The sequence below is a fragment of the Oncorhynchus tshawytscha genome, linkage group LG05 (genome assembly GCF_018296145.1).
Source record: "Oncorhynchus tshawytscha isolate Ot180627B linkage group LG05, Otsh_v2.0, whole genome shotgun sequence".
Taxonomy (NCBI): domain Eukaryota; kingdom Metazoa; phylum Chordata; class Actinopteri; order Salmoniformes; family Salmonidae; genus Oncorhynchus; species Oncorhynchus tshawytscha.
This window is the reverse complement of record NC_056433.1, coordinates 68008309-68034773: the sequence shown is the minus strand read 5'-3', so window position 1 is coordinate 68034773 and position 26465 is coordinate 68008309. Positions and strand designations below refer to the sequence as shown.

General features: G+C 43.6%; 1 protein-coding gene across 1 annotated transcript in view; it reads left to right on the top strand.

Moving 5' to 3' along the window:
- LOC112251175 (transforming growth factor beta receptor type 3-like) overlaps nucleotides 1–26465 on the top strand; it is a 147020-nt gene that overhangs the window by 48246 nt on the left and 72309 nt on the right. The window contains exon 3 of the mRNA XM_024421980.2: nucleotides 6339–6526. Coding sequence (XP_024277748.1) covers nucleotides 6339–6526 — 188 coding nt within the window. The remainder of the gene's footprint in view (nucleotides 1–6338; nucleotides 6527–26465) is intronic.

Genomic DNA, 26465 nt, shown 5'->3' with positions numbered 1-26465 from the left:
TTTGTGTTTTTGTTGTCGTTTATTATGATTTTTACTTGGTTCTCCTAGCTGTAACTAGGTCTGGGTGGTGAGGATAGTAGGATATTGATGTTGAGTCTGTGGGTCCAGAACATGCAGGACCAGACCAGGCTGTCTGTACTCACACAGGTGTGCTCTATCCCATGCGCTGCACTCTTTCAGGGTTCTGTCTGTTTCATCTTTGTCAGGATCCAGACTGAAACAGGAAGAGACACTCCTGTGGGAACCAGTCTCACCTGATGTGGAGGTTTGCCTGACGAGAGCAGTTTGTCCCCCAGGCCCCAGAATAAAGGGTGCTTGGACATTGATGGATATAATCATACCCTAGACATGAAATAAAATCAGAATTTTCTTCAATTGCTGTTATTGTTCTCATTTTTAAACATAATCTGATCAACTAACATTGGCTTCACGCTGAGATTCATTGCTCCTTGACCTTATTTTCCACCAGAAGACGATTAACCATGACCTTATTCTCCCAACCAAAATCCAAGATAAATATTTTTCTGTTAAGGTAGACATCACAGATGGAATATCACTTGTTACTATCAGATATGACTGAATCTGCTGGGCTTAGGTCTTGGAGGTGTCTGCTCTGCAGTGTGTATAGTCTGTCTAGTAAAGTGTCTGGTGGGCTCTCTAGGCTGGGTTAATTTTTCATGCAGAGCGAACAACAGCTTCTCTCATTCCTCTCCTGTGGGCGTTAGTCCGGCTTGGCCTGGCCAGAGGGCCTAGCAGCTGCTGGACAGGACCTCTCTGTACTCCCTCTGCTGTGGAGAGAAGAAACACAGAGAGGAGAGAGAGGGGGGGGAGAGGAAGAGAGACAGGGATAGAGGGATAGAGGGAGAGAGAGAGAGAGAGAGGTATGGGCAGGGGGAGAGGTGACAGAAGAGACAAAGCTGTTCAAGTCTTTTTCTTCTCCTCTCCCCCCTCTCCATGGAGGCTGCAGACTGTGATGACCATACCAGATGTGCAGGATTAGATTACAGTTGGTTTCAACGACACAGAAAAATATCAATAATACCAGATATTATGGCTATGATAGAGGATTGTTGTATAAGTACAGTGCCTTCAGAAAGTATTCATACCCCTTGACTTGACTTGTGTTACAGCCTGAATTCAAAATGTGTTATATATATATTTTCTCACCCATCTACACACAATACCCCATAATGGCAAAGTGAAAACATGTTTTTAGAAATTATAGCAAATGTATTGAAAATGAAATACAGAAATATGTAATTTACATATGTATTCACACCTCTGAGTCATTTCATGTTAGAATCACCTTTAGCAGTGATTACAGCTGTAAGTCTTTCTGGGTAAGTCTCTAAGAGCTTTGCATACATGGATTGTACAATAATTGGACAATATTCTTTAAAAACGTCTTCAAGCTCTGTCAAGCTGGTTGTTGATCATTGCTAGACAGCCATTTTCAAGGTCTTGCCGATTCAAGACGATTTAAGTAAAAACTGTAAATAGGCCACTTAGGAACATTCAATGTCGTCTTGGTAAGCAACTCCAGTGTATATTTGGTCTTGTGTTTTTAGGTTATTGTCCTGCTGAAAGGGGAATTTGTCTCTGAACCAGGTTTTCCTCTAGGATTGTGCTAAGCTCTTAGCATAAAGTTAATTTCTTTGCCACATTTTTTTGCACTTTTACTTTAGTGCCTTATTGCAAACAAGATGCATGTTTTGGAATATTTTTTATTTTGTACAGACTTCATTCTTTTCACTGTGTCTTTTAGGCTAGGTTTGTGGAGTAACTACAATGTTGTTGATCCATCCTCAGTTTTCTCCTATCACAGCCATTAAACTCTGTTGCTGTTTATTCTCTGAGCGATTTCCTTCCTCTCTGGCAACAGAGTTAGGAAGGATGCCTGTATCCTTGTAGTGACTCGTTGCATTGTATACGTCTATGAAGTTCCTTTGTGTAAATGTATAAACTAAGTTCCTTATTGTAAATGTCCAATAGACATCGTTGTTGTAATAATGTTGTAAATATGGCAGGCCCATAAATTAATATATAATACACAAATGATCAGAGTTGTTGTCTGAGTTTAGTTTGGGGGAAAGTATGGCCCTATTGTTGCTCAATCCCATCTCGGTCAAAACCATTTTGTCCTGATATGATTTTGAACTAGATACCGACGATTCCATTATTCTCTGGGATGGAAACACTGTCTTTGTTTATTACCCACAGCTCCATTTGTGTTTCAGGGTTATAAAACAAATGTTTGGTTTCCTTCCATTATTGTCGAAATCTTCTGTATTATTTTTTTCCCAGGAAGTTAAAGAAAGAAAGAACATCACTGCCTGACAAGTGCCATCATTTCTTAGCTGTCTTCCTAAAAGGACTAATTATTTGTCTGTCTGGCCGGTGCGGTGGTTGTTATTTAACAATGTGTGGTGTGGGGGGAAAAGTGAGTTTGAGTGCTTTGAGATTAGGACTGAAGGGTGAGGCGTGATGACTGGAGAGAGAGGGACCGTCGTGTACTCCTTGGGGAGGAGAGGGGGGTTGGAACTCCGAAGCACCACAACAAGGTTTTGCCATTAAGGTTTTGCAGTTTCTTTTTCCTTGACTCCAGCCATCCGTCACTGTGTTTTTGAATATATGTTCCCATCAATCACATCAAAGTAGATCTCCTATGAGTTGTATGGGGAATGGATTCACTAGCACCAGGAGACAGCAGCTGTAGGAATAGAGAATAGGTTAAAGACATCTGTCAGAGGCTCTCAGGGTCTCTCTCAGGAGAGACAAGAGAGACAATAGTAAAGCATTTCTGTCCTCGCAACACACAGATAGGAAGGTATGTCTCAGGCTTTGTGCGGATCACAATACAGTGTGTGTGTGTACAGTACTGCAAAACAATCTGTTTGTTCTCAGAGAGAAACCTTCCTCTAGCAAATCAAAATCAAATCAAATGTATTTATTTATATAGCCCTTTGTACATCAGCTGATATCTAAAAGTGCTGTACAGAAACCCAGCCTAAAACCCCAAACAGCAAGCAATGCAGGTGTTGAAGCACGTTGGCTAGGAAAAACTCCCTAGAAACGCCAAAACCTAGGAAGAAACCTAGAGAGGAACCAGGCTATGAGGGGTGGCCAGTCCTTTTCTGGCTGTGCCGGGTGGAGATTATAACAGAACATGGCCAAGATGTTCAAATGTTCATAAATGACCAGCATGGTCAAATAATAGGTCTGGGACAAGTAGCACGTCCGGTGAACAGGTCAGGATTACATAGCCGCAGGCAGAAGAGTTGAAACTGCAGCAGCAGCACAGCCAGGTGGACTGGGGACAGCAAGGAGTCATCATGCCAGGTAGTCCTGAGGCATGGTCCTGGGGCTCAGGTCCTCCGAGAGAGAGAAAGAGAGAATTAGAGAGAGCATACTTAAATTCACACAGGACACCGGATAAGACAGGAGAAGTACTCCAGATATAACAAACTGACCCTAGCCCCCCGACACATAAACTACTGTAGCATAAATACTGGAGGTTGAGACTTGAGGGGTCAGGAGACACTGTGGCCCCATCCGATGATACCCACTGTTGAGGTACAGTATTACAGTGTTGAGGTACAGTATTACAGTGTTGAGGTACAGTATTTTTGTCAGAGATGGGGAGTTTTAAAGTTAATTTTTTCTTTCATTTTCTCTTTTAATTATTTCCAAATGTTTCCCCCTGATCGCTATCGGCAACTATAGCGTGTTTATCATGCAGTGTTTGAAACGTGAGCGGGGCCTGCGCTGGCTGGTTGGCCCAAGAAACATCTGTGAGGCTGTTGGGCAGAGTAGAGAGTAGGGGCCGACCTGCAAGAGGAAAGTCTGGCCACACAGCTTGTCCACTGAGACACAGTTTCTCTAATGGAAAAGGCCTGTTCAATGCCTTTCACAAAACATCAGGGCTGGGTGTGTGTGTGTGTGTTTGTGTGTGTGTGTGTGTGTGTGTGTGTGTGTGTGTGTGTGTGTGTGTGTGTGTGTGTGTGTGTGTGTGTGTGTGTTTAAGTGTGTTTAAGTGTGTTTAAGTGTGTGTTTAAGTGTGTAAAATTACTAATGTTAAAGTAAAAGAATGTTTACGCTGTAGATACATGTCAGATAGTGGCAGTTTAAGTTTGTAGCCCACCTGAAAGCTTGTGGCAAGTGGCATGTGTTGCTTGTGCACATGGATAAGCCTATGTCCTGATGTAATAGCTGTCCACAGAGCAATTGATTAGCTGGGTGATGTGCTGATGAGTTTACCATTGTGACCATGATGTGCTGATGAGTTTACCATTGTGACCATGATGATGTGCTGATGAGTTTACCATTGTGACCATGATGATGTGCTGATGAGTTTACCATTGTGACCATGATGATGTGCTGATGAGTTTACCATTGTGACCATGATGTGCTGATGGGTTTACCATTGTGACCATGATGATGTGCTGATGAGTTTACCATTGTGACCATGATGATGTGCTGATGAGTTTACCATTGTGACCATGATGATGTGCTGATGAGTTTACCATTGTGACCATGATGATGTGCTGATGGGTTTACCATTGTGACCATGATGATGTGCTGATGAGTTTACCATTGTGACCATGATGATGTGCTGATGAGTTTACCATTGTGACCATGATGTGCTGATTAGTTTACAAGCATGGTATGATCTGAGTTTAAATCCAAGCTCTCCAGACGCTCACTGCAGCCTGCTCTGTAAGTGAGGGACAAATGTGCTTTTCCAGGCCAGCAGACCAAACCCAGAAACCCAGCCGCCCCCCAGCCCCCTACCAGGCCTCCCAGACAGACTGGGTCTTCGTGTCCTCTCCTGGGTTGCGTGCCAAATAGCACTCTATTTCCTATATATTGCATTGCTTTCATACTACTTTCATACTGCACTATATAGGGAATATGATGCCATTCGGGACGTAACCCTGGTCTGACCACGCTGGGACTTGGCTCTGCATGACTGACAGGTCTCACTGGTCCTACTGTTCCTCTCCATGACAGCCATGGATGGATGGATGGATGGACAGCAGTGGGAGGAAAGGGGCAGACGGCCCTATTTTTGGACCACTGCCCTCAGACTAACTATAATGTATGGCAGTCTTGAGATTTAGTTGTTGCCTATTCATTATAATTTATTATGATTGACTTTAGCTACCTAAAGCATTATCTACAGTTTTTAGTAATATACAGGACCTCACAATGTTACCTGCACCACTATTAGGCTGATCAGTGTAGAGTAAAATGAAAGATAGAAAAAGTGAGATTCTGATCCAGAGAGAGAGAAAAGGGAATCCCACAACCTCCAACATAATATGGCCTTGTTAGAATAGCCCTTCAAGGAAGTTTTGTTAACAAGTCTGTGCTCGTTATGTTCAACTGCTTGATCCCTGTCATAGTCCATCCGTTCTTGTTGTACTCCAAGTCCAAGTTCACCAGTCTCTCTGTGCTGCAGGGCACCAGTGGGAGTGAAACACACACACACACACACACACACACACACACACACACACACACACACACACACACACACACACACACACACACACACACACACACACACACACACACACACACACACACCCTCCAGCGACACATCTCCACAGCAACTTCTATAACTGACCACAGTCATAACGGCTAATTATGGGTTGGGAATTAAGGGAATTAAGGGAAGGTCAGATCTGAACATTTACGGGAAAAGAGAAAGAGGTAAAAGTGACATAAAGGGGATTATAATGGAGGTCACTTTGGGTCATCTTGATTATACGTCTGGCATCATAACATCCTGTACAGGGTCAGCTAGACACTGCTTTGTTCAGAGGCAAGGGCAGTCTTGTGTTAGTGGCCTGTTGAGGGTCAGAAAGCGTGGTGCTGCTCTTTGTTGAGAGGCCAGTCTGCTGTGTTAGTAGGCTGTGGACTGAAGAGAATGGCCTACTTTGAGAAGTAGTGAGCTTTGTGCCCAGACAATGTGCGCAGACACTGTTTTATTTTGCTATGCCCAATTTAAATAATGATTATGTCACTCATTATAGTTGCATGCTGACACTTTATTTGCCCTCATCATTCATAACTTGTTCATCAGAGAATTGCTGATTCATACGCTATCTATTTATGGACAGTCTATAAATGATTTACATAAACTTATAACTTACTAATCAACTTATCATATAAAGTGTTCTCCAGTTATTTGGACTGAAGCTGCAGTGTGGAACACTTCTTACCTCTGTGCTGTTGACTTTTTAAATGAAGATTCTCTAGCTTCACACTGGGGATCTTGGATTCTCGAAAAACCATTTAATGGGTTCCACTCATCTCATTCTTCTCCCCGCCAGGTCCGTTGTCTCGTAGCCCGTGTGAGCTGCTGCCAATAGGTGTAGGCCACCCGGTGCAGGCTCTGCTGAAGAGCTTCACGGCCATGTCAGGCTGTGCCTCCCGTGGAACCACGGGTCTACCACAGGAGGTTCACATCATCAACCTGAGGGGCAGCAGCCCTGAGGGGTCAAACGGCACACATCCAGAGGTCAGTCACCTGTATATATTATAACCACCTATATATAATACAATGTATAACGATATACTGTATATAATATGATGGACCAGAGGATACACCTGACCAGAGGTCGGTCACTCACCTGGCTGAGCCAGCCCAGAACACCCACACCTCATATACTGTTTCACACCATCATGCCAAACTCAACCGCACTGTGCAGGCTCAGATATGTCCAATCCAGCATGGTACCAGCAACTATGGTGGGTGCATAACTAGGCCAGTGCAGTACAGCTCGGCATGGCTCAGTAGTGTACAAACTACTAGAGAATATTAATTGGTGTGAGATAGAAATAGCATACCAGGAGTTTTACTATGACTTCGGCAGTGCATGGCTGGACAAACCAAGTCTCAGGCCCTGGGAAGGAACATTTTAAAGGCCCGCCTTTTGGCATCAACGACAACATTTTGCAGTTTTCAAGCCTATTTCCTGCAATTCTATACACCTCTGTTTGGGTAAAAAAAAGCTGAGGGCCTAGAGAAATGTAACTGCTCTCAAATTTATAGACAGAGCTATATTTATTTATTTTTGTTCTGGCCGCAGACCCCCTGCAGTACCTCAGCAGACCCCACTTTGAGAACCCCAGCTGTAGACTGTAGAGTCTCACTCTATCCACACCTGTATATACTGTTATACAGTAACTGTAACCCACAGTGCACTACTCTGTCAGACAGTTAAATATCCAACATGCTCCCAGCATACTGTTTCTACCATAACATAAACATTGATGTCAACAAAAATGCTGGTGTCATTTTGAGTTAAGTGGCCTCAGCAGATGAGCACATAAAAAAAAAATGTCACCTCCTCCTAGTGATAACTCAATCAGTATCGTTCCATGTGCAGTGTGCCATCCTAAGAAAGTACATAACAGTGTGGGTTGACTTTCACCTTTCAACAGCTCCATACCAAGTTAATGGATGCTATAATTACTGGTAGGCCTCTCTGGCTGTGAGCTGGGGAGACTCAAGCACTTTCTGGGGAGTGCTGCATAATTTAAAAAACGTTGTCTTTGCTGAGCAGCAGGGCTGGAGAGTAATGTTATTAACAAAAGATAGTGGACCCCCTCTTATCACGTTGTACTCGTCCCAAGAATAACAGCAGCTTTAACTGAGGAGGTGGTGGGCGGTTGTTGCTCAATTTAGGGGAGATTTTACCATACACACTAGTTAGATGTTATCAGCCATGCAGATCTTAGGCTGCAGGCAACCAATCTGAATGCTGTTCTTGACCCTGAGTCATTAAAGACAATAGGCCAGAGAACCTTACATTACCTTTCTTGTGATTTATGCATTAGAGGGCAGGTTCATGGTCATTAGAGCACACTATTGAAAAATGTGTTTTTTTTAAACAAAAAAAACCTATATTTTTTTATAGGATAGGTGGTACCTCCCGGTTTCACTCCATTTTCTTATTTTTGTGTGCCTATTGATTGAACACTACCCAGGCTTTGGTTATTTGTGTAAAGATGGACGGCTCTCCTGTCTCTCACCACTCTGCACACAGGCCCCCTCTCCATGTGAGCAGCTCCTTCCACAGAGTATCTGTAGAGTACAATAGAGAACACTGTGTCTGTAGAGTATAGTATGATGGCACTGACAGACATGGCAGCTCTATCTCTTAAGCAACTTTGCAGTATTTCATTATTTTGTGTGTTATTTCTTACATTATTAGCCCAGAACAGTTTTTGTGTTATAAAATACAGCCGGAAATAACTTTTGGATATCAGAGTGGCAGTAACTCACCAGCATTATGACCAGGAATACGACTTTCCCGAATTGGATCCTTTGTTCGCACCCCCCAGGGCAATTGAACTTATCCTAGAGGCTGGTCCAAAACCTGCCGGCGGAGAAGAGGTATTTGGAGTGGACTTCTAGTCCGACTCAGGAGGCGGGCACACCATCCTCCGCTTCCGAGTATGTTACTCGCTAATGTTCAATCTCTGGACAATAAAGTTGATGAGCTCAGGTTGAGGATCTCCTTCTAGAGAGACATCAGGGACTGTAAAATACTCTGTTTCACGGAATCATATATCATATTTCACGGATATACTGTCCCTGTCCATACGGTCATCTGGGTTCTCAGTGCATCGCGCAGACGGGAATTAAGTACTCTCCAGGAAGAAGAAGGGCGGTGGTGTATGTTTCATGATTAACCATTCATGGTGTGATTGTGATAACGTATAAAAACACAAGTCCTTTTGTTCACCCGACCTAGAATACCTCACAATCAAATGCTGACCATATTACCTCCCAAGAGAATTATCTTCAGTTATAGTCACAGCCATGTATATTCATCCTCAAGCCGATACCACGACGGCCCTCAAGGAACTACCATGGGCTTTATGCAAACTGGAAACCACATATCTTGAGGCTGTATTTATTGTATCTGGGGACTTTAACAAACGCAAATTTGAGGAAAACGCTACTGAAGTTCTATCAACACATTGACTGTAGTACTCATGCTGGGAAAACACTCAACCACTGCTGTTCTCTCTTCCGGGATCCCTACAAGGTCCTCCCCCACCCTCCCTTTGGCAAATCAGATCCCAACTCCATTTTGCTCCTCCCTTACTATAGACAGAAACTCAAACAGGATGTACCTGTGTTAAGGTATATTCAACGCTATTCTGATCAATAGGAATTCATGCTTCAAGATTGTTTTGATCACTCGGACTGGGATAGGTTCCGGGTCGCCTCGGAGAATAACATTGATGTATACACGGACACGGTGACGGAGTTCATCAGGAAATGTATAGGGGATGTTGTTCCCACTGTGACTGTTAAAACCTTCCCAAACTAGAAACTGTGGATAGACGGCAGCATTTGCGCTAAACTAAAAGCACAAACCACTGTAACCGTATCTGTAGAGTACAGTAGAATACAGTATCTGTACAGTACAGTATTTTTATTTATTTTACCTTTATTTAACCAGGCAAGTCAGTTAAGAACAAATTCTTATTTTCAATGACGGCCTAGGAACAGTGGGTTAACTGCCTGTTCAGGGGTAGAACGACAGATTTGTACCTTGTCAGCTCAGGGGTTTGAACTTGCAACCTTCCGGTTACAAGTCCAATGCTCTAACCACTAGGCTACCCTGCTGCCCCAGTAGAGAACACTGTATCTGTAGATTACAGTAGAGAACATTATCTGTAGAGTACAGTGGAGAATATTGTATATGTAGAGTACAGTAGAGAACACTGTATCTGTAGAGTACAGTAGAGAATACTATCTGTAGAGTATAGTAGAGAACATTATCTGTAGAGTACAGTAGAGAACATTATCTGTAGAGTACAGTAGAGGACACTGTGTCTGTAGAGTACAGTAGAGAACACTGTGTCTGTAGAGTATAGTAGAGAATACTATCTGTAGAGTATAGTAGAGAACACTGTATCTGTAGAGTATAGTAGAGAACATTATCTGTAGAGGATAGTAGAGAACATTATCTGTAGAGTACAGTAGAGAACATTATCTGTAGAGTACAGTAGAGAACACTGTGTCTGTAGAGTATAGTAGATAGCACTGTATCTGTAGCATCTATCCCCTGCCCCCATTATAATCAGGGGCCCAGCAAATGGCGTCCGTTCCTTCCCTCCTGGTGCCGACAGGAAGCCAAAGAAAGGCTTGATGGCCAAAACAACGTAGCAGAAGATTGTAAACATCCGTGGGAGATCAGATTGTTGTTGGAGGGCTCTACCTCTGCGTCCCAAATTACACCCTATTCCCCTTCATATAGCACTGCTTAGTAGTGCACTATATAGGAAATAGGATGTAATTTGGGACATGGCCATTGTTGTTGGAGAGCTCAGCAACATACAGTAAAACAAAAGCAAAGAAAAGGTTGTCTCCCCCAGCTATATTAATGGATGTGCAAACCCTTTACCCTGGCATCTGCACTTCTTCACAATGTGAGGAGAGAAAAGAGTAGGCTGTCATCACATTCTTTTATTGCTCAAAATAACATCCCAGCATATTCAAGAGAGGCTTAGCAGTAAATAATTGTTTTAATAACGTCAACTAAAGAAGACACTCAATACTGTTGCACCTGAATTTTACTTTTTTAAATTTTTAAATTTCACCTTTATTTAACCAGGTAGGCCAGTTGAGAACAAGTTCTCATTTGCAACTGCGACCTGGCCAAGATAAAGCATAGCAGTGTGAGCAGACAACACAGAGTTACACATGGAATAAACAATTAACAAGTCAATAACACAGTAGAAAACAAAGGGGGGAGTCTATATACAATGTGTGCAAAAGGCATGAGGAGGTAGGCGAATAATTACAATTTTGCAGATTAACACTGGAGTGATAAATGATCAGATGGTCATGTATAGGTAGAGATATTGGTGTGCAAAAGAGCAAGTAAATAAATAAAAACAGTATGGGGATGAGGTAGGTGAAAATGGGTGGGCTATTTACCAATAGACTATGTACAGCAGCAGCGATCGGTTAGCTGCTCAGATAGCTGATGTTTGAAGTTGGTGAGGGAGATAAAAGTCTCCAACTTCAGAGATTTTTGCAATTCGTTCCAGTCACAGGCAGCAGAGTACTGGAACGAAAGGCGGCCAAATGGGAGGTGTTGGCTTTAGGGATGATCAGTGAGATACACCTGCTGGAGCGCGTGCTACGGATGGGTGTTGCCATCGTGACCAGTGAACTGAGATAAGGCGGAGCTTTACCTAGCATGGACTTGTAGATGACCTGGAGCCAGTGGGTCTGGCGACGAATATGTAACGAGGGCCAGCCGACTAGAGCATACAGGTCGCAGTGGTGGGTGGTATAAGGTGCTTTAGTGACAAAACGGATGGCACTGTGATAGACTGCATCCAGTTTGCTGAGTAGAGTGTTGGAAGCCATTTTGTAGATGACATCGCCGAAGTCGAGGATCGGAAGGATAGTCAGTTTTACTAGGGTAAGCTTGGCGGCGTGAGTGAAGGAGGCTTTGTTGCGGAATAGAAAGCCGACTCTTGATTTGATTTTCGATTGGAGATGTTTGATATGAGTCTGGAAGGAGAGTTTGCAGTCTAGCCAGACACCTAGGTACTTATAGATGTCCCCATATTCAAGGTCGGAACCATCCAGGGTGGTGATGCTAGTCGGGCATGCGGGTGCAGGCAGCGATCGGTTGAAAAGCATGCATTTGGTTTTACTAGCGTTTAAGAGCAGTTGGAGGCCACGGAAGGAGTGTTGTATGGCATTGAAGTTTGTTTGGAGGTTAGATAGCACAGTGTCCAATGACGGGCCGAAAGTATATAGAATGGTGTCGTCTGCGTAGAGGTGGATCAGGGAATCGCCCGCAGCAAGAGCAACATCATTGATATATACAGAGAAAAGAGTCGGCCCGAGAATTGAACCCTGTGGCACCCCCATAGAGACTGCCAGAGGACCGGACAGCATGCCCTCCGATTTGACACACTGAACTCTGTCTGCAAAGTAATTGGTGAACCAGGCAAGGCAGTCATCCGAAAACCGAGGCTACTGAGTCTGCCGATAAGAATATGGTGATTGACAGAGTCGAAAGCCTTGGCAAGGTCAATGAAGACGGCTGCACAGTACTGTCTTTTATCGATGGCGGTTATGATATCGTTTAGTACCTTGAGTGTTGCTGAGGTGCACCCGTGACCGGCTCGGAAACCAGATTGCACAGCGGAGAAGGTACGGTGGGATTCGAGATGGTCAGTGACCTGTTTGTTGACTTGGCTTTCGAAGACCTTAGATAGGCAGGGCAGGATGGATATAGGTCTGTAACAGTTTGGGTCCAGGGTGTCTCCCCTTTGAAGAGGGGGATGACTGCGGCAGCTTTCAATCCTTGGGGATCTCAGACGATATGAAAGAGAGGTTGAACAGGCTGGTAATAGGGGTTGCGACAATGGCGGCGGAAAGTTTCAGAAATAGGGGGTCCAGATTGTCAAGCCCAGCTGATTTGTACGGGTCCAGGTTTTGCAGCTCTTTCAGAACATCTGCTATCTGGATTTGGGTAAAGGAGAACCTGGAGAGGCTTGGGCGAGGAGCTGCCGGGGGGCAGAGCTGTTGGCCGAGGTTGGAGTAGCCAGGCGGAAGGCATGGCCAGCCGTTGAGAAATGCTTATTGAAGTTTTCGATAATCATGGATTTATCGGTGGTGACCGTGTTACCTAGCCTCAGTGCAGTGGGCAGCTGGGAGGAGGTGCTCTTGTTCTCCATGGACTTCACAGTGTCCCAGAACTTTTTGGAGTTGGAGCTACAGGATGCAAACTTCTGCCTGAAGAAGCTGGCCTTAGCTTTCCTGACTGACTGCGTGTATTGGTTCCGGACTTCCCTGAACAGTTGCATATCCCGGGGACTATTCGATGCTATTGCAGTCCGCCACAGGATGTTTTTGTGCTGGTCGAGGGCAGTCAGGTCTGGGGTGAACCAAGGACTGTATCTGTTCTTAGTTCTGCATTTTTTGAACGGAGCATGCTTATCTAAAATGGTAAGGAAGTTACTTTTAAAGAATGACCAGGCATCCTCAACTGACGGGATGAGGTCAATGTCCTTCCAGGATACCCGGGCCAGGTCGATTAGAAAGGCCTGCTCACAGAAGTGTTTTAGGGAGCGTTTGACAGTGATGAGGGGTGGTCGTTTGACTGCGGCTCCGTAGCGGATACAGGCAATGAGGCAGTGATCGCTGAGATCCTGGTTGAAGACAGCGGAGGTGTATTTGGAGGGCCAGTTGGTCAGGATGACGTCTATGAGGGTGCCCTTGTTTACAGAGTTAGGGTTGTACCTGGTGGGTTCCTTGATGATTTGTGTGAGATTGAGGGCATCTAGCTTAGATTGTAGGACTGGCGGGGTGTTAAGCATATCCCAGTTTAGGTCACCTAACAGAACAAACTCTGAGGCTAGATGGGGGCGATCAATTCACAAATGGTGTCCAGGGCACAGCTGGGAGCTGAGGGGGTCGGTAGCAGGCGGCAACAGTGAGAGACTTATTTCTGGAGAGAGTAATTTTCAAAATTAGTAGTTCGAACTGTTTGGGTATGGACCTGGAAAGTATGACATTACTTTGCAGGCTATCTCTGCAGTAGACTGCAACTCCTCCCCCTTTAGCAGTTCTATCTTGACGGAAGATGTTATAGTTGGGTATGGAAATCTCTGAATTTTTGGTGGCCTTCCTGAGCCAGGATTCAGACACAGCAAGGACATCAGGGTTAGCAGAGTGTGCTAGAGCAGTGAGTAAAACAAACTTAGGGAGGAGGCTTCTGATGTTGACATGCATGAAACCAAGGCTTTTCGATCACAGAAGTCAACAAATGAGGGTGCCTGGGGACATGCAGGGCCTGGGTTTACCTCCACATCACCCGCGGAACAGAGAAGGAGTAGTATGAGGGTGCGGCTAAAGGCTATCAAAACTGGTCGCCTAGAGCGTTGGGGACAGAGAATAAGAGGAGCAGGTTTCTGGGCATGGTAGAATATATTCAGGGCATAATGCGCAGACAGGGGTATGGTGGGGTGCGGGTACAGCGGGGGGTAAGCCCAGGCACTGGGTGATGATGAGAGAGGTTGTGTCTCTGGACATGCTGGTTGTAATGGGTGAGGTCACCGCATGTGTGGGAGGTGGGACAAAGGAGTTATCAGGGGTATGAAGAGTAGAACTAGGGGCTCCATTGTGAACTAGAACAATGATAACTAACCTGAGCAACAGTATACAAGGCATATTGACATTTGAGAGAGACATACAGCGAGGCATACAGTAATCACAGGTGTTGAATTGGGAAAGCTAGCTTAAACAGTAGGTGAGACAACAGCTAATCAGCTAGCACAACAACAGCAGGTAAAATGGCGTTGACTAGGCAACGGGGCCGACAGATAAAACATAAACAAGCAGAATGGAGTACCGTGATTAATGGACAGTCCAGAGTGCATCAGCTATGTCCTGATAGTTGTAGTGTGTGCCAGCTGCCTATAGGCGTGAACCCTTCTCTCTTTCAAGGGTTACAGTACAGGTGTTGTATCTTAATTTGACCAGTATTGTTGGAGCAAAAATAATCCTGCAGCAACAGGATTTTAACGTTTAGTCTATAATGTTGTTTGAGCGCAACAAAAGTGTGATCAAATGAAGATCCAACATCTGTATATCAGACTATTGAATGGCAAGAACCTCTGTATGCATGAACATTTTCTCTACCATAAGTCATGGGAGTCAAATGTCTCTGTGTAGACTGCGGACTGAAGGATGTGCTTGTGCTGTGTCAGGATATTTAAGTGGCCCACTCCCTACCCCATCAGTCATGGTAGTGTGAAAAGCAGCATGTCTCGGCCTGCACTGGGGATTTCACTGCTGAGTTAGGCAGACATAAATGTTGCTAAGGCCTGATGCGTAGACAAGAACAGAAACTGGGTGTAAGGCAGGGTGTGTTATGTTGAGTCAGTATGCAAATAAAGACATCACTCTGGTGATTGTATCATAACACCTTAGTGCGCCTTGCAGAGATGTTTTTACTCAACCTTTATTTTAACAGGGAAGACATATTACAAATGCGTCCTGTACATACAACATAAATATACACATTATACCAAACCTATATACAATACCAGTCAAAAGTTTGGACACACCTACTTATTCCAGAGTTTTTCTTTATTTTACTATTTTATATGTTGTATAATAATAGTGAAGACATCAAAACTATGAAATTATACATATGGAATCATGTAGCAACCAAAAAAGTGTTTTATATTTGAGATTCTTCAAGGTAGCCACCCTTTGCCTTGGTGACAGCTTTGCAGACTCTTGGCATTCTCTCAACCAGCTTCACCTGGAATGCTTTTCTAACAGTCTTGAAGTAGTTCCCACATATGCTGAGCACTTGTTGGCTGCTTTTCCTTCATTCTGCAGTCCAACTCATCCCAAACCATCTCAATTGGGTTGAGGTCGGGTGATTGTGGAGGCCAGGTCATCCGATGCTGCACTCCATCACTCTCCTTCTTGGTCATATAGCCTTTACACAGCCTGGAGGTGTGTTGGAATGAGTAGGTGTGTCCAAACTTTTGACTGGTACTGTACACATTAAAATACAAAAACACTGTCATGGGAAGCACAATAAAACATCACAGATGTAGATAGGACTTGCACTTTTGCCTATGCTGAAAACATATTCTAAAGGATGAGCTTGAGGTAAATTATTTAATGAAAGGTCTCCTTTCAAACATATTGTATCAACAAATTTCCCAAGAAGGATCGAGAGCGATGTTGGACAATAGAACACCATAGTATGAACACAATCTAACAGAACACATTGAAGTAATTTTCACACTGAAAAGGAATGCATGGAGCAAAGTTAAGTCTGAGTGATGCCATACCTGTCATTACTACACATCCAAAGCATGTGCTGTTCTGATTGCTCTCCTTTGGCTTACATATCTTTGTTCTGTAGAAGAATAACCTTGCAAAGAACGGAGATATCCTGCCACTTTTGAATAAGAGCTGCAACATATACACTTAGTGTACAAAACATTATGAACACACACACACACACGCGCGCGCGCGCGCGCGAGAGAGAGGGAGAGTATGTTTCTGTAGTGTATTCAGACAGTACATGAGACCACAGAAAACAAGTCATTTATTTCCATATTTAACCTTTATTTAACTTGGCAAGTCAATTAAGAACAAATTCTTATTTACAATGACTGCCTACCCCAGCCAAACCCTCCCCTAACCCGGATGACACTGGGCCAATTGTGCGCCACCCTTTGGGACTCCCGATCACATACGGTTGTAATACAGCCCAGGATTGAACCAGGGTCTGTAGTGACCTTAGACTTAGACCACTGCGCCACTCTAATCACCAGTCTAATGATATCTTTGTCTGTTGTTTTTCAGGGTCAGCCATTTAGTACTACAGCACCCCTGGAGCAAAGTAGTGCACTAGGTAGGGATAGGGGGCCATAATAGGGAAACCAAGGCCTTTCTTGGTGCTCTTCATGCTGAGCAATCAGAATGAATACATGAGAGTTTAGCTGTCCAAAATCCTGCAATTATTTTCTCTTTATTGACCTCTCCTGCTTGGTGTTACCGCCCAAATAACAACTTCAATTACTGTCCTCTAGATCTGCTTTGGAGGTACAGAGTCCACGAGCACATAGTCCAAAGCACACACTCTGTTCCCTAAGGATAACTGTCATGGCTTATGTCGACATTTGAGGGTGGGCTTGTTTTCCTCGTGAAATTCTCACATGTAATATATCTCATGTTTTGTTTGTCATTTTGGCCGTGTTAATGTTTTTCTGACTTTGTGTCATCTTCTGACTACATTAGTTGGACTGTAAATCAGACTAATACATGGTATTTTATATAAGTGATGTCTTCCACTGAGGGAGGGAGAAGGGACATGTTCAAATGTCATGGGAAATGCTTCTCATCATTGCAAAGAGTGCATTTCATTTCATGAGTTTCATTTCACATCATTGCGAATGTCACATGAATCCCCCTAAGCAGTTTGTTTTGGGCCAGTTCAAAGATGTGTCCCAACAACATATGTATGGATGATGATGATTTGCACACTCCGTTCTGCCAATTGGTGGGTTACTTACCAGATAGAATGGAAAGTGCTGAACTGTTCTTGAATAATCCTGTTTGTTAGAAACATCCTAGATTGTCTGTGTAACATAATTAGTATTTGTCTAGTTACCTGGCCTTCTCCACCCACCCTTCCAAACCCTGTCCTTGGCTGAAGAAAGCCACTCCGTCTCAGGCAGAGAGAGAGATGCATACTACTACTACTACTACTACTACTACTACTACTACTACTACTACTACTACTACTACTACTACTACTACTACTACTACTACTACTACTACTACTACTACTACTACTACTACTACTACTACCAAAGTGTTTCACACCATAAAACAATAAAATAAAATAATTAACAAAGAAACAAGGGAGGAATGAGAATTCAAATTGTTTTCATTTTCAACCTAGAATTTTGAATGGTCAACAGTGCCATGCCAGAGGATCTCAGACTGCATCCTGGCTCGTAGGGAGATAAAAGATCAAGGATATACGATGGGCTGAACCAAGCCGAGCCGTAAACGTGATTAATACAATTTCAAAATGTATTCTAAAAGTGACTTGGAGCCAGTGTAGCTACAATAGGTGCGATATGGTTACATTTCCTGGTGCCTGTTCAAAGCCGAGCTGCAGTATTTTGAACTAACTGTACTAACCAATGATGGAGGGATTTCTGACTGAGACAGGTATACAAACAGTTACAGTAATCTAGGTTTGAGGAAATACGTTTCTCCAGATCAGTGACTTTAGCTATATTTTGATAAAAATATATAAATAGCTATATAAATGATAAAAGCAGGACAACCTTCTTTACATGCAGCTTGAGGTTTAGGTCAGGGTCAAAGAAGACACCAAGGTTTCTGGCTGTAGGCTTTATCTTGGTGGACAACTGACCAAGGTTATTTACAATCTGAGATAGTGATAAGTTGGCCCTGCACCGGTTCTCCCTGTGACCGTAGGTGGGTGTCTCTGGAGATAAACTTACTAACTAAACCAATCCTGATCCTTGACATTATAATGGCTGACCTTCCTACAGTACCTGAGATGGGGGTCCAGATGTGCCCATCTGGATATTCAGTAGTCTCAGTCTGCGTCCCAAATGCCAGCCTATTCCTTTTAAAGTGGACTACTTTTGATCATAGCATATGGACCCTGGTCAAAAGTAGTGCACTATATAGGCCTAGGGATTAAGGTGCCATTTGGGACACAGGTTCTGCCTCTGTGTAGCCTTCCCTCGTCCCTTGTCCTTCAGTCTTCCACCCAGGCAGAGAGCAGGGTTTGGCTTCACCACGTACAAAGGCTGTCATAGACACGTACACAGGCTGCCCATGGCACGTACACAGGCTGCCCATGACACGTACACAGGCTGCCCATGACACGTACACAGGCTGCCCATGACACGTACACAGGCTGCCCAAGACACGTACACAGGCTGCCCATGACACGTACACAAATTGCCTGTGATCATGACCTTCAGTGGCAGATGGAGGGGATACTCAGACACACAAACATTTCACTGGACACCTGATTTGCTAACTCTGCCTAGTCTGCCTCCGCTCTTGTTACCAACATCCACTCTGTAAGCCTAGAGGGGGGTGGAAAGTTGCCTGAACAAAATAATTGCAGTCAGGCATCTCCTGTCTTCTTGAGGTAACATGGCCTACTGGCCTCCGTATTGAGACAAACACGAGGGAAAGATTGCTATTACCGACATTCAAATCCATTTCATTCAGTCCTTTCACGGGGCATGCTAATTCCTTACCCTCCCCTCTACGTAATTAGTATTTTCCTCTCTTTGCTTAGGAGTGTGTGTTGGATGCTTGTTGTCAGAGTCAGTACAGAGGTCGCTGTTGAGTCAGGGTAGTCAGTGATTATGGAGAGTTGTTTTCCCCAGTCTCTTCTCTGCCTCATGTTGGAAGAGGGAGTGGTGACTGGCCCGTAGAACGGACTGTGTGTGTGGTGTGTTTTGATGTTTACAGTGGATTGGCCTGCAGCACAAGCTGGGGTCTGTGGCCTGCTCTGGCTGCGACTGCCTTCTCTGGCTGGGCTGTTTGGGCTCAGGTGTCGATGTGGAACATGTCCTTTTCTGTTTTGAACTGACTGTGCAGCAGCCAGGGACTGCTTTTTCTATTGAACTGACCTATCAAGTCAAGTACAGAGCTATGTCCACGTACAGAGTTCCCTCCAAACCCAACTTCCACCCATTAGTAACACCTTGTCTGTATAGACAATACACCTCCAATGTGCACCTTCAAGTTCCACTGTCTACACAGGGGAATTGATGGAACATAAGATCCATATAAAACCATGGTCTTCCATACAGTCAGGCCTATTTGTAACTGTTTCTCAAAAGTATTATTCTAATTGGACATTGGTATAGTTCAAAATATTACTGTTAATAGGTTTAGTTGCATGAGTCAGTGTTGTTACCAGGATGTGGTCCATGATATTTCTATCCTGATAAGCATGCAGAGACATACATGGTTTCCATGGTTACAGGGAGGGGCTAAGAGGAAGGAGGATAGGGAGCAGGAAGAGGAACAGGTGGTACACCAGGGGTCTCCAACAGGTTGATTGTGAGCTACCAGTAGCTTGCAGCCCACCTATGATTAGCTTGCCAAACAATTCTAAAGGACATGCAATTTTCATGTGTTCCATCACAAACTGTCATAAACAAATCTCACAAGTACAGACACCACAAGCTCCCAGCTTCTATTTAATCAATGCAATATTGACATTGATGTACACACATACACAACACACACACCAGTTGCATTCTGTCAGGCCTCAAACGCTTTTTGAGTTCTTCCTCGTTTTCACCACAGAAGTGAGAGAAATTAATAGTTTAAATGCCTTTTATGCTCGCTGGTTGGGATATGTACGTACAGTCACTGGGGACGACGTCATCGATGCACTTATTGATGAAGCCGATGACTGAGGTGGTGTACTCCTCAATGCCATTGGATGAATCCCTGAAAATCCTTTAGTGTAGCATCTGCGTCATCTGACCACTTCCGTATTGAGCGAGTCACTGGTACTTCCTGCTTTAGTTTTTGCTTGTAAGCAGGAATCAGGAGGATAGACTTATGGTCAGATTTGCCAATGGAGGGTGGGGGAGAGCTCTGTATGCATATCTATGTGTGGAGTAAAGGTGGTCTAGGATTTTTGTCCCCTGGTTGCACATGTGACATGCTGGTAAAAATGTGGAAAAACTGATTGAAGTTTGCCAGCATTAAAGTCCCCGGCCACTAGGAGTGCTGCTTTTGGGTGAGCATTTTCTTCTTTGCTTATGGCCTTATAGAGTTGGTTGAGAGCGGTTTTAGTGCCAGCTAAAACAGATAAGAACTCTCTTGGTAAATAGTGTGGTCTACAGCTTATCATGAGGTACTCTAGCTCAGGCGAGTTATACCTCTAGACTTCTTTAATATTAGACATAGCGCACCAGCTGTTATTGACAAATAGACACATAACCCACCCCTCGTCTTACCAGAGGTAGCGTCTCTGTTCTGCTAGTTTATGGAAAATCTCACTATCTCTATATTGTCCGTATCTTTGTTCAGCCACGTCTCGGTGAACCATAAGATGTTACAGTTTTTAATGTCCCTTGGGAGGATAATCTTAATTGTTGGTCATCAATTTTATTTTCCAATGATTGCACGTTAACAAGAAGAACGGATGGCAGTGGGAGTTTACTCTCTTGCCTCCGGATTCTCAGAAGGCAGCCCAATCTGCGTGTCACGGTTGTCGTGAGAAATGGACCAATGCGCAGCGGATGTTGAGTTCCACATATTTAATTCAAAGAGAAACTTAAACAAAACAAAATATATCAATAAACGAACAACTAAACGTGACTACGTGGTGCACAAACACAAAACAATATCCCACAAACACAGGTGGGAGAAATATCTACTTAAATATGATCCCCAATTAGAGACAACGATTACCAGCTGCCTCTAATTGGGAATCATACAAAACACCAACATAGAAAACATAAACTAGAACACAACATAGAAATGATAAACTAGAATACCGCCTAGTCATGCCCTGCCCTACTACACCATAGAGAAACAAGGGCTCTCTATGGTCAGGGCGTGACACTGCAACTTATTTTCCGGGCATTTTTTCTTCTCGCAAAAGGCGTGGTCTGGGCCTGTTCCAGTGAAAGCAGGATATCCTTCTCGTCAGACTCATTAAAGGATAGAGTTTCTTCCAGTCCGTGGGGAGTAATCGCTTTTCTGATGTCCAGATGTTATTTTCTGTTATAAGAGACGATAGCAGCAACATTATGTACACAATAAGTAAAAAAATAAGTGACACAAAATGCAAAAAAATAACAAAATCGCACAATTTTTTGAGAGAATTGAAAACATCAGTACCCCATCCACTTAAACAAATCTGACAGAGATCTGGGTCTGAGATCTGGGTCTGAGATCTAGGTCTGAGTTCTGGGTCTGCATAATTCCCTCCTTGATGGAGCGTTGTTTTCCTCTGCATCCCCTCATTCCCTTGCCAGCCTACCTTATCGCAACCTGATTACTATCATCCCCTCATTCCCCTGCCAGCCGACATAATCACAACCTGATTACTATCATCCCCTCATTCCCCTGCCAGACTACATAATCACAACTTGATTACTATCATCCCCTCATTCCCCTGCCAGCCGACATAATCACAACCTGATTACTATCATCCCCCCATTCCCCTGCCAGACTACATAATCACAACCTGATTACTATCATCCCCTCATTCCACTGCCAGACTACATAATCACAGCCTGATTACTATCATCTCCTCATTCCCCTGCCAGCCGACATAATCGCAACCTGATTACTATCATTCCCTCATTCCACTGCCAGCCTACATAATCACAACCTGATTACTATCATCCCCTCATTCCACTGCCAGCCTACATAATCACAACCTGATTACTATCATCCCCTCATTCCCCTGCCAGCCTACATAATCACAACCTGATTACTATCATCCCCTCATTCCCCTGCCAGCCTACATAATCACAGCCTGATTACTATCATCCCCTCATTCCCCTGCCAGACTACATAATCACAACCTGATTACTATCATCCCCTCATTCCACTGCCAGCCGACATAATCACAACCTGATTACTATCATCCCCTCATTCCACTGCCAGACTACATAATCACAACCTGATTACTATCATCCCCTCATTCCACTGCCAGCCTACATAATCACAACCTGATTACTATCATCCCCTCATTCCCCTGCCAGCCTACATAATCACAGCCTGATTATTATCATCCCATGAAGAAATATCTACCCCTGACATCTTATCTGCCTGCTGGGCCCATTTGAGATCTGTGTGTGTGTGTGACCTTGGGTTGGAAACAGACTGATTAGCATCGCTGTGTAGTGGAGAGGCTCCAGTTAGTGGCCCCATCGGCCCTCAGATCAGCAGGGGGACAGCCGGTGGGGTGTTGATAAGATCAGTCAACAGGATCCCTTTTCCCCGGCAGCCCTCTGAGCTACTCCTCTCCTCTAGCCTGGCCTAACTACTATCTACTCCCACAGAGAGTTCTGCCCTCTTTCTGTCTGAGCAGCGATCCAGAAAGAACCAAGATATAGACAACACAAACACACGCATGTACACACACACATATCTGATAAAGCTAGAGCTTAATGTTCATGGATTAGTTCCAGGCAATGCAAGGCTTTTCCAACAGCCTTGTCTTTTCGGCTCCCATCTAGTGCTGTCTGTCTGCTGTAGAGGAGTGATGATGGTGTTGCTGAGCATCCTGTTTTGAGCATGCCGCAACATGTTTCCCCTGAGCCTTTAAAAAAATATATGATTGGAGAAGACAATGGGACGGATCTTTCCTCGATACATAATCTTTCTGGATCCTTGATATTCCTTGTCTGTTCTTATGGACTGCCCTCTTCAATTCAAACCACAGGTTTTTAGTGGGGTTTAATTCTGGCGACTGAGACGGCCATTGCAAAATGTTGAGTTTGTGGTCAATTAACCATTTCTTTGTGGATTTTTATATGTGCTTGGGGTTATTATCTTGCTGGAAGATCCACTTGTGGCAAAGTTTCAGCCTCCTAACAGGCAACCAGGTTTTTTGCTAAAATGTCCTGCTACTGAGTGAAGTTCATGATGCCGTTGACCTTAACAAGGACCCCAGGACCAGTGGAGGCAAAATAGCCCCATAACATCAATGATCCAACACCATATTTTACAGTAAGTATGAGGTACTTTTCTGCATATGCAGACGCCAAACCTATTTTTTCCCCCATTCTTTATCAAGGGTACCAATAATTTTGGTTGTTTGCGTGGCCAAAAAGCTCTATTTAAATTTTTCTTTGAGCAATTGTATTAGTATAAAATAATCATATACACTGTATTTCTGATCAATTTGATGTTATTTTAATGGACAAAAAAACGTGCTTTTCTTTTAAGAACAAGGACATTTCTAAGTGGCCCCAAACTTTTGAATGGTAGTGTTAATATATATATATATATAGTAATGGATTGTGATTAAATAAATAAAAGCTGAAATAAATAATTCTCTATACTATTAATCTGACATTTCACATTCTTAAAATAAAGTGGTGATCCTAACTTGGTCTTGGCTGATTTCTTTTGATTTTCCCATGATGTCAAGCAAAGAGGCACCGAGTTTGAAGGTAGGCCTTGAAATACATCCACGGGTACACCTCTAATTGACTCAAATGATGACAATTAGCCTATCAGAAGCTTCTAAAGCCATGACATAATTGTCTGGAATTTTCCAGGCTGTTTAAAAGCACAGTCAACTTAGTGTATGTAAACTTCTGACCCACTTGAATTGTGATACTTATCATACCTTAATAAGTGAAATAATCTGTCTGTAAACAATTTGTCAATTTGTTATGCACAAAGTCGATGTCCTAACCGACTTGCCCAAACTATAATTTGTTAACAAGACATTTGTGGAATGGTTGGAAAACAACTTTTAATGGCTCCAACCTAAGTGTATGTAAACTTCCCACTTCAACTGCAGCTCAGAATTTAAATTGTTTATTTTATACAGTCTTTTTTGCTTATCTTTATGAAGGGTGCCAATAATTCCAGTTGTGACTTTATACAATACATCAACCCAGTTACAAAGGGCTACCAAGTGGTACTGTATAAAAAGTCATTATCCATCATATAGGCAGCTGCTCCAACTAACTGTGTTTCTGTTGTAACAAAGTGCCTGCTGATTTCATGCTGAAGTTGATTGACCATTATTATCATTTGCCAGGGGAGGGAGGGATGTAGAATATTTTGATAGATTAGTGTTACTGGCCGGCCAATCGAAAGGATGTTTTGAGTTAGCACTGAGTCACTGAGGACTTTCAGACACATAATTAGTTCTGTCAATAAAGGAAAACACCCTGTTCCTGGTTTTTGCAGCCAGGGCTGCTGAAAGCTGGTGTTGTATGTGTGTGTGTAAGTGGGTCCCTGTGCCTGTGATAGTGTCAGGTCTGACTGACTGGATGGAGGTGTAGAGAGAGGTCTCTGACAGCTGTGTTGTAGTACTGGGTTACAGACAACTTATTACCAAGGGGCTGTGCATACATTGGTTATGAACATTTCACTCTACTATGCTGGGGTATTATGCAAGCTTGGTCACAAAACATAATTTACTTGGGCCTGAAAGGTCATGCAATTGTGTTCAGAATGCTTGTTCAGGCGGTTGGCCAAATGCCTTGAATCATGGTGTAGTTATTATTGTCTGACGGTGTGGTATGTCTCACTTGGAATATGTTTTCGTCATACCTTAATACTGTAGATATCCACAGCCTTGTGTCTGTTTACAGCAGTTATATCCTCCTCTCCTTGCGTGTTGTATTGGCATTCGTTGCTTATGTAGTAATTAACTCAGAGTTTTGTATTTAATGGAATCTTATCCTTGTTTACGTCCGTATGCTCTGACCAGTCATGGTATGCCGCCTGGGACTGGCCTAGCGTGCCGGGGCTGGCAGCAGCTGTGATCATGTGAGGGTTGTGTGAGGGGTTTGATGTTACCGTAACGTGATAGGTCCAGACAAGCCCCTGTCCCTGGCCAGTCACTAGTATGGCTATGTCTCAAATGACACATATTTCCTACATAGCACACTAGTTTTGACCAGAGCCCAGGACCACCTAGGCTCTGGTCAAAATGTGTACACTATATAGGGAATAGGGTGCCATTTGGGACACAGCCCATGTGTCCTGGGCCTGGCTATGACTGTAATGGACCCTGGTCCCCCAAATCCCTGCACCAGCCTCCCCATCATCAATCAGGCTGGGCTTCCAGGATCTCCATAGGGCCTCTAGTCTGCACAGGTTCCTCTGGAGGGTGCGTGGCAGTCCCAACTCCCAGGTCCAGGGCCACCTGATAATAGCTAGTAGTGCTGAATGATTAAGCTAAATGTAGTTTAAAATGATTTTTTTTTTACAACTAATTGACCAACATCTGTTCAATTATTTGAATTATATTTCTTTCGGGTTTTTTCTGTGAGATCAATGCTCACATTGCGCAGTTTCTCTAGAGATAAATCAGATCCAGCCTGAACTGTGCGATCTAGTAGGGAGTTGTAGTTTCCAACAGACCAATATTCTACATAGTAATTAATGCGCAACGGATTATGGTCATTGTCATCTACTTGTCCAGTCTGTGTTTCTTTTATGCCTGCTACAGAAGAGAGAATAATGTGTCACTGTGAGGTGACATAGAGAGCAGCTGTTGCTTCACGAGGTGTCTCTACCTGAAAATACATGATCTAAGTGATTGATAGTTGTTATTCGGCAGTCATAAAAGTATGCCTTATTTACTTTAAAGAACTACAACATTTAGATTTTTGTCAGACAGCATAGGCAGCAGCTCTATACAGATGAGATGATGACTTGGAATGAAATAATAAAGTCATCAAATAAAATAAATGTAAAATACACAACAGCTGAAATATTGTATTAAAGTAAAGTAATGAGAATAAATGATGGTTAATAAGTGATAAGGCGTGGGAGTGGAGTGGGAGTGGGGACTAGGACTGGCAGTGGGGACTGGGACTGGCAGTGGGAGTGGGGAGTGGGAGTGGCAGTGGGAGTGGGGACTGGGACTGGCAGTGGGAGTGGGGAGTGGGAGTGGGCAGTTACTACCATCATGGGACTTTTATGAATTGTTTTATTCTGTGTTGTTACATCATTTAACCCACATAATGCATAGTGCATTTCATGTTATTATTTTCTAATAATCTGACCAAAACCTAAAAAAAATCACAAATTACTTAGCACTACTATCTGGGCTTTGATCACTGGGGCCTCTGGTTCATTTCTCTTCACATCCTCCATGGGTTCCGGGCCCTGGGCCCTGCCTGCTGTGACATCTAAATCACATTAC